General features: G+C 41.5%; 1 protein-coding gene across 1 annotated transcript; it reads left to right on the top strand.

Annotated features, from left to right (window-relative positions):
- The first annotated feature begins 281 nt into the window (after positions 1 to 281).
- On the top strand, positions 282 to 9,280 carry nhej1 (nonhomologous end-joining factor 1). Its single transcript, XM_088291248.1, has 9 exons — positions 282 to 631; positions 723 to 777; positions 1,411 to 1,621; positions 2,226 to 2,447; positions 2,534 to 2,672; positions 3,453 to 3,511; positions 7,181 to 7,343; positions 7,726 to 7,832; positions 9,040 to 9,280. Exons 3-9 carry the CDS (start codon positions 1,436 to 1,438, stop codon positions 9,112 to 9,114), a joined length of 951 nt encoding a protein of 316 aa, XP_088147374.1. The 5' UTR covers positions 282 to 631; positions 723 to 777; positions 1,411 to 1,435; the 3' UTR covers positions 9,115 to 9,280.
- Positions 9,281 to 9,640: the final 360 nt, after the last annotated feature.

The following is a 9,640-nucleotide window of genomic DNA, read 5'->3' on the forward strand; positions in this document are numbered from 1 at the left end:
GAAATTTTAGAGGGGGACATAAAAGTTCATAAAACCTAAAAATATAATTACTAGACAAAGTCACTCCCTTGAGTGTCGTGGATTCACAATAACTTTTTGTTCCTTCTTTTTATTTCGAAGGCTGTTTTAAAATTAAAATTGACTGTCAACTGTTTTCATACAGGTACTAATTTATGTTAATGTTTTAAGTAAGACTACAATTATAAAATGTTTAAAAAAATAGAACAAAACAAATAAGTTTGTGAGCGTTCAAATGAAAGCGGAACTTCAAACGACTGTCTTGTTTCACGTCGGTGTTTTTAACGCAAGCTAACACGCCGGTTTGAGACGCAGCTGCGGCTGGAGGGAGCTAATGTTTATTGGTTTAAACGCCTTTTTGTTATTTTGATTTTTTTTTAATCTCTCGCTTTTTTGAAAACTGTATTGTAGCCAATTCTGACCGAGCCACTTTTATAAATGCGGTACAGAAGTGCCGCAGCGGTAGAAAAATAAATAGTAACAGCTAACCTCATCGGACTAAATTATGTAATTTGAAAGTTGTTTTTTTTTTTTTAATTTATTAAATGGAAATAACGCTGGTCGTCTCTTTCTTGTGAAATGACGTTAAATGTGTCTGCCTCTGTCCGGAAGTGTGAGTACGCCTATTCTCATCTCTAACTCGAACCAGGCCAACGTGTTTTGTGTGTTGTTGTGACAAATGACATGAGATGGCTTGTTTGCAGAAGCTGCCCCAGCGCAACCACAAATAAAATCAGGCACGAGTTGTACGCAAGATTGGTAAGTATAAAACAGTATTCGATTAAATAGTCGATCCCAATGTGACGTTGAGTGTGGGTAAAGACAAGCTGAGTCACAGAACTGCTTCTGACCAGTACGACGAGATTAGACGATATTAATTTAGTTTTAAATATTTAACAATGGCATCCAGTGAAATGGTAATGATATAAACCGAGTATAGGGCTCTGAGGTCGGCAGACTCGGGTCAGTTAGTGGAGCCCTGAGTACAAAGCAAACATGGTGAAGTAGCATTTAACTGTAATGCTGCAGGGAAATAAAATAAGCTCCCAATCACAGAAACGCATCCAAAATCATGTTTTGGCACTGTGTTAGTAATTTTAGCAAGCTACTTTTATTTCCTTGTTTTTCTTTTAAATTTTTTAGGTTTTGAATATTGTACCTAATTAATTAATTAAGTGAAGTACATCGACGATGCCTTGACTAAAATGAGTGTTATTTTGTGAATTGTATCACGGGTTCACATTATATCATATTAGTAATAGTCTTCATGAGAGGTTGTTTATATTGTCATTGATTATAAATAACATTGACTTAACTTGATGAAACATTAAGTCATTCTGCTATCGTTTCTAGACATTTGAAATAATAAATCCTGTCATCTGTAACCTGCAGCCTGTGAGGACGCCAGTCAATCGGGATGGAGACCACAGGCGCGTCGAAAGATGTTCTCCTGCAGCAACCGTGGCTTCCCGTCGCCATTGATGGTTGCCACCTGCTCGCCAAGAGCTACTTTGGGGAGACGGGGTATCACATCCTGCTAACAGACCTGCACTGCGTGTGGGAGGAGACCATGCACTCGGCAGCCATCCAAAGCCGCGCTCAGGTGCACGGAACCAGAACAATTTGTTTATCCTCACAGAGCAATGTGTTGTTGTTGTTTTTTTTTCCCCTCCCTGTTTCTTTTGTTTTTTCTTTTCATCTGCCGACCTGGCAGACTCCCATTTTGCATCCCCTATTGGTCATTGTTTTTCTGTCTTTTGGGCAGGTTGTTTCTGTTTCATTTTATTGCACCTTGTGGTACAATGACAGAAAGGCTATTGTGATTCTGATTAATACTAAGCTATAATGTTGAACATCATAACCAAGCTAAAGGGTGAAAACTATAAACTTCCAAACACACAACGCAGCAAAAAAAATCAAGCCGGATACTGCAATACTCATGCATATCTTCGCTATACTCTGTGGTTAAAAACGGCTGTTACTGCGGTTTAATTGGGGACCTTCTCTGCCGCTTCCATTACTCTGAATGTCTTCTAGTAAAACTCAGTGTTGTCCAGCATTTTTTGAACTTACTTGAATACTGTAACTGACCAGTTAAAAATTTGCAATATAGCAGCAAGGCGCAAAAGGTGAACCTCGATCTAGTCATTAGAAAATATTTTTGCCATCTGATAAACATGTGGTTGTTTGCCATACTGTTGTGTCAGGAGCTGAACAAGCGTCTGCAAGCTCCCGTCAAAGCCTTCTTCTCGCACCTGTGCGAAGTGGCTGGGCCCTGTCTGTCAGACAGCAGTCGACCACCCGAAGGCGAAGCCGGCATCTCTTTGATGCAGCTGGACGGAGGCGTCTTGAGTTTGAGGCTGAAGAGCAAGCTAGCAGGGCTGCCTTTCTACTGGGAGTTTCGCTGCTCCCCCGCTCCAATCACTGTGGTATTTGGCGTTTAATTTAATTTGTGTTTTGGGAAGACTTGGAAAGTCTTGGTGTTTGTCTTTAAGAGTAAATCTTTGTCTGCTAGGTTTGTCTTCATCTGGTGCAGCCCTTGTTGTCCATGAGCCACGTGCTGCAGCAGCAGGTGGAGCAACTGGAAGGCCTGCTGGTCAGGAAGGATGCCGAGATCCAGGACTACAAGGAGAATGGAGCCACACTCACCAGAGGTACACGGGCAATTATTTTCATTATTTACAAAATATGCGCGGAGGTGCAAATTATGTCTTCTTAATATATTTGATTTTTTTATACATTTTTTAATGCTTGGATAAAAGTCACTTTCCTAACCCAACAAGAAGAGTTTGAAGCAAACAACAACAAAATAACCACCTAATTTAATTTTTCTTGACGATGCAAAGGACTTTCGCTTACAAAATAACCATTCAAGGAAAGCACAAAACTGCTGAACAAGAAACTAATCCGGTAATAACTCAGTGAATATATATTTTTTTACACAATCAACTCACTCAATTTTTTTATATCATTGAGGTACTACTTTTGTGCTGCATTTAGTTTCAATTTGCTAAGAAGGCGCAAGAGACATGTCTGCCATCTAGTGGTGATTGGTGATATTAAAAACTTAAAACTACAGTTGAGTGTCGCATATTTGCAATTCAGCAATTCAGTCGCAGATTTCATTTTTATTTATTTTGAAAATTCAATACTTTTTATTTTTCCTGAGACCAGACTTCTTTTAGCAGATTTGTGGAAGGCATTTCATTCTCACAACTGTGTATAAATTCCTTACTTACTGTTTGTGCGGCAGACGTCTGCGCTAACGCTAAGCTAATACGCGACAAGATGGCGGGACAAGCTAAACTCATACGTTACTAGTGGTAACATGGGAGAACACGTTGACTTTTACCACCTGGAAGTACAGTATACGTAACGCGGTGGTAAAATGTCGGAACAATTTTCTCTCTGAACGTTTCTTGTCATGTGTGCAGCGCGCCTGCAGACGGCCCTTTTTGAGCGACAGATGTTCAAAGGCAGCTTCCTGGCAAAGGTGAGAGGCCAACACGCATCACAGTTCTGCCATGTTTGATCTTTTTCCTCACAGTCGTCACAAGGCTGAGGAGGGGACCTCTCCTTGCCTCAAATCTATAGCGGCTGTGTGTTTACTGTATCGAGGTGTGGAATTTCTTGTCCCTGCCTTTGTTGACCCCTGACTCCTCAAGCGAGCGAGTGCGTGATTTGACATTTCATATCGACTTGAGGAATGTCCACGGTGTGCCAGCCCGACTTTTTGACATCTTTTTATCACAAGTTTATTTCAGGCCACAGACTGTCTTATAGTCGGTGATAACACATATTTACAAAAAAAAAAAAAAAATGCGATCAGTTGCTACAAGTGTCTTTTGTTAGAGATGAAAACATTGTTTGTGTTTGGAGAAATAGAAAATGAGCCACACAAGTGCAATAATGGAAAGTTACATCTGGTTCCACAGTGGTAGACAAATGCATGTGGTGCGATGGTTGCTATTTTTTCCTTCTTGGCTAGTCACAACCCTCGGTGGGTAAACACCACAGAAGGCGGCACAGACAAAGACTTGGTCTTTGGACTCTGGTGGCAAATTCCACCGGTCAGTGACAAGGCGGCCTTCAGAGCCAACCGAAATCGTAAGGTTGTTAGAAAATGTTGCATTAGGGAGAGAACCGCACACCAGATTTAGCTCCGTGCGTGAGTGGACGCAGGTATGGGGTTGAAGGCGTTTCGTATTTGTGTACAATATTTATAAAGGCAACTTTGTAAGAGCACTCTTGACCGTTTTTGTTTCTTGCCTTCCGTGTCGGTGCTATTTGTGTGTCCGGCTCGCAGTGACCAGAGTAGCGGTCATCACGCTGCAAGTCTGTGATCATTAGTGAATCGCTCTTGACTCACCTTTGCCTGATCGTAACTTGGCTTGTCACGAGGTGGAGGTTGAAATGATTCCGGCTGTGTTTAACTGACGGCATACAAATGTCTTCTGTGCCACATTTCCATCTCCGTGGTGACAATGAAGGGACTCGGAAGCATGGTGGAACGACTTGCGGTCTTCTTCTTCCACCCTACTCAGGTCAACATTGACTTGGTTTGAATTAGCCCGCACTCCCTACTTGCCCACATCAGCTTTCTTGAAGGCCTACACGCGAGCAATCGTGATTTGAAGTCACCTAATTTGTTAAATGGGCGCAAATCCGGACAGGAAAACGCATCTTTACATTCACATTCCACAGAGGTTAATAGCTTCCTAAACATGCACTCAAACTTCCTGAATCCAGCCAAGTCGAGGGGTTTATTTTGAATACCTTCAGCTCTTCCCAAAACCAGAAGCGGCATCATTTTGAAGGATGATGACATCCTCAGAATGGCTTTCCCGATTTGACATCTCCTCCAAATGCAGCCCACAAAATTCTTTGTGGGGATTCTTTTTCCTGTTTTCAGATGAAGTGCTTGTGCTATTCCTGGTGGCTTCCCATATGCCAAAATTCTTTGCACGCCAAAGCACAGTGCTGAAAATGATTTGAATATGGCGGCGCAAAGTTTTGGGGTTTTCCCTCATTTGCACTTCTTAATTGATGTTAGCAGATTTATTAAACTTAATGGAACTTAAAATATTTCTGTTCAAGGAAAGGGCCAGGTGACCGTGAATTTTTTTTTTTTTTGGTATCATACAGTTCACACAAAGGAGGTTGTCAGTGTTCATTTGATTATTCAAAAGTAGAGCTGTATTAAAGTTGATTCTCTGAGTGACAGGAAGACAATTCAGATACCCGAGCACAGGACTGATATGCTTAAACTGGTCGTAGTCAGGACCCGAGCAGCAGCGTTCAGGATTTACTCTACTGCACCTGTCTTCCAGGGACTTCTGTGAGAAGGCTGTTAAATTAGTCTGACTTGTTAGAGGAAAAAAATGCATGGGTCAGTCTCTCAAAGTCTGGTTTGGACAGTAAACCTTTGATTATATTAATGCTTTTTAGGTCGTAAAAGGCTGCTGTTGTGTGCAATTTCCAGCAGTTGTTTCCTCGTCTTCATCTGGCCGAAAACCGATATCAGTCCGCGGCCAAATGGTTGGGGACGTTTGTAGCGCTAACATGTAGCCACCTTGCGTCCTGCCTTAGCGGTACGGGACGGATAGTGTGGCGCAACCAAGCTGTCCTGCCTTAAACCCATGAAATTGCAACGTGCTTGTAACGTTTTCATGATGTTTGTACGAATGTATATTTGCCGTACATGTGACATCATGGTGAAAAGGTCTAAAAAAAAACAACATTTTTTTCTTTTTCATGGTAAGACTTTCAACTTCCTGTGCGTCATTAATCGGCCTCCAGCTAGTACAAACTTTGTGCCCAGTCTCCACGATGTTGACAAGATGTCTGTTGATTTTTGTCTTTGTCAAATTTGATCATTAATTCAGGGATGAAGCAGCTCGCCACAGATGACTTTTTGATTCGGGGGCAGGAAGTTGAGGTCGCATAGTATGGAAAAAGCAAACACGAGGTCGTCAACAGAGACGAGACAAAGTGAGTGAGTGTGAGACTCGCTGGCACCAGCAAACCCACCGCTGCCCCCCCGGACCCCCCCTTAAGAAAACAACAGCTTCTAAAATCAGAGCTGCTAACTTGCTAATAATAGCCGAACGTCAACATTCCCGAGCCTTCCTTACCTCACCTTCCCCACCGCAGGAGGCAGCATTTAGGGGTGTGGCTACCAGGTGAGCACTCCCTCTACTCCTAGCGAAACGTGGAATCGTTATTGACCTTTTCTTCCTCATTGTCGTTTCTTCCCTTGACCTGATTATTACCGGAGCGCTACTGAGTCAAAAAAGCATCGTATAGTCCACGTTGGTTCTGTGGTTATATGTTCAGAACAAATGGCGCTCAGCGTCTCAGATCATCCAAGAGGTGCTGGAAGACAGGTTGGCTAGCGAGGGGAGTGGGGCACTGTGAATAAAAATACAGTATAGGGTTGGCTTTCTGCTTGGTCCTCAAACCCCTCACCGCCTCCCTTTCAGCACATTGCTTCCTCTGTGCCCAAAGCAGAACTAAGACCCCCGGCTCCATGTATTTCAACAAACAAATAACAAAAATAAATCAATGCAAAACCTCGAACCCTGACCACAGTGTGCTGAGGAGCCCCTCGGCACCCGAAAGCGAGCCGAAGACCACCAATTTCTTATGGTCAATATTTGAGGAGCTAATTTGGAGAGTGTGTGCTATCCATCGGGGGAGAGAAGGACTTAGAGACTTTAGACTTTTTCTTTGTGTGTTATAATGAGGTGCAACTTCTGCTCGGAGCCTTGATGAGTATGATCGTCATGCAGTAACGCGGGATTTCCCCTCATATTTTATATTACGTCTCTCAGCACCCGTAAATAAACAGAAATAATGCTAAGCTTGCGTCAATTTACATGTTCAGGGTGTTAAGTTGAGCACCAAGCTTTTATTTTGTTCGATGGATGCATATTGTCATTGGAGCTTCTGCCATCTAGTGGACGAGCATTTAATTGTTCTACCTGTCGCTATATGTCGCTGGCATAGATGAGCATAGATGTTATTTGGAGTAAATTAATCATTTTCACACTAAATCAGTAAAACAAGACAATTTCCCCTCATCTCTCATGGAAAACTGCCTCGGAATCATGACGTTGGTAGAACGAAACATAATAAAGCACCCGTGATCTCTCGTCAACAGACTCTTGCCGTGGTTTGCTCTGGCCGTCACGACGTGAAGAACTTCGGAGGCGACCTCCAGGAGCTTTACACTGCCGTCGTTGCACACGGAAACATGCGCAAGCGCAAAGCGTCGGAGCAGGACAAGTTGGTTGCCGCAGGTCCGGACCCTACGACTTCCTCAGGTTTGAGCTCAAATTTCTTGATTTGCGTTCTCAGAAGCTTGTTACAGCGTTTAATTTCATACTGCATTCCAATGGAGCAAACTAATGACACCATTTTTATTTTTAAGAGGCGGTCTTAGAGCAGGAAAGAATTGCATTTTAATTGAAGAAGTGGAATCTTTCTCGACTGGCTGTAAAAAGACAGATATGAATAAACGGGAAAAAAAAATTGTTTCTGAGAATGTATAAGAAAAATTATTTTTGTTTTGCATCACGTGTTGATGTTGGATAAAAAACTTTAGATGCTTTTGAAAAACGTCTTCAAGTGGGAAAGTGTCTGTGCAAGATGAAAGGTTTGTAAAATCCAGCAACTTTTGCGTGTTTGCGCCTCCGCTTCATCCAGGTGCTGAAGCAGGTGTCGAGGGAGGAGAAGCCGACAGCGCGCCGAACCAGACCAGTCCAGTGGCGGAAGCAGGAGACCACGTCGTCCGTGCGGCCACGCCACAGCAGGTATGCCACTGAGGTTGTCCGAGTCACGATTGTCTCTCGAAGACCGTGTCCACGTGAACACGTTTCACATGAAATGATTTTTCACATAGTTTGAACCTTCTCTCAACTTCAGCAATTGGCCTTATGTTGACATGATTCCCTCCACTCCCTCGTTCTGTGAAACTTCAAGCCAGACTTCAGAACTGGGGTGTCAACCTCCAGTCCTCGAGGGCCCCTGTCCAGCATGTTTTAGACGTCTCGCTCCTCACAACACACCTGATTCAAAATATCCGGATCTTGATCTGCCTTCTTCAGAGATTGCTGAAGAGCTAATCATTTGAATCAGGTGTGTTTGCCGGAGGGGGTGCGTCTAAAACCTGCTCGGGAGGGGTCGTCAGGGACTGGAGTTTGACACCCCTGCTTTCGAACAAGGGTGGCTAAAATATTTTTTGCCTAACAAGCATTTCATGACACTGGACAACACATTTTTACTTTTTTTTTTTTTTTTTTAAATCAGAGATGCAAGTTAACTTTTCTAGATTAACTTTTTTTGACGATTTAAAATCCACCTTCATTTGTTTTTCCCTCTACCACATTAGTTTTTCATAATGATAACTATAATCTGATATGATATGATAGAATATATAAATATTTATTTTTTATATATATAAATATTTTTTTCCCCCGAAACGTCAGAGCTGTAAATTCCAATGCTTGATTGAGTCGGTGTTGCGGAAGCTTTAATAGGTCAAACGTGTTGAGGCATTCTGATTCAAATCTGCTGTGGAGCAATTTTATCAAGAGTCATCCAATATTTGTTGCCTTATTTTAGCCAATATATTTAATTTTTAATTTCATGTTTATTATTAAATAAATGCACAGTTGATTTTGTGCAAATTAAGCGTTTGGAAAAATATATTTTCCTCTTAATAATATTTATATATATAACTTACTTTTTATTTTGTTCCCCCCAATTTATTTCTGCCCGTGTCCATCTGCTGGTTTTAAAAATCAAAACTTGCCCTTGAGTGCAAAGGCTTGCCCCCTACCTGTTTTACATCATCGTCAATGTGTGTGCGTTAAATGTCTGTTTTTACGTTCTAATGTTTCTGCTCTTGGACGTGTGCACATGCTGGACGTTTGCCTGCTTCGTTGAGAGTTTGTTCCATTCTTTGAATGTGCTCAACAAAGTAAGTTTGTGTTGAATTTTGATTTTGCTGTTCCGCAGCTCGTCACCTGCGGCCGTGCTGAGCGAGCGTCTTCAAAAGCAAAGAAGAAGAAAGTGGTGGGCTTGTTCCGATGAGCGTCAGCAGTCGCAAAACGCATTTTCAATGAGTTACTTTTAAATCCATTTTAATCTTTTAGACTTGGTGGTAATCAATTATTTTAATGATTTTATCGTGAGCAGTAGGCTTTTTAATCTGGGAATTCATATTTATAATAAATTACATTTTTATTGAATCATATAAGATGTGAGATAAATCTTTTATTTGCTGAATTAGATGCAGAAAAATGGTTTGGGAGGAAATTTACCTGAAGACCCTACTCAGTCTGAATTTTTTTTAAGAATTTGAAAGTTATATTTTTTATTTATTTATTTATTTTGCCTTTATACTTCCCAATATGATGAAAAATATCCGTTTCCATTTGTTTGACCTGTCAAATTCCAGTTACTTTGCTTCCACTTCTTTAATTCAAATGTTTTTTTTTTGGCCATGATCAGCACAGAGCATTTTCTTAAAGTCAAAGTTGCTCATTTATTTGCTCTTTGCTGTCACTAAATCAAATTGCTCCCTTGTCCAAACGTTGATAAGTGATGGAATATGATA

Source organism: Idiotropiscis lumnitzeri, chromosome 3, assembly GCF_059441095.1.
Source record: "Idiotropiscis lumnitzeri isolate Australia: NSW breed Sydney's pygmy pipehorse chromosome 3, RoL_Ilum_1.0, whole genome shotgun sequence".
NCBI classification, from domain to species: domain Eukaryota; kingdom Metazoa; phylum Chordata; class Actinopteri; order Syngnathiformes; family Syngnathidae; genus Idiotropiscis; species Idiotropiscis lumnitzeri.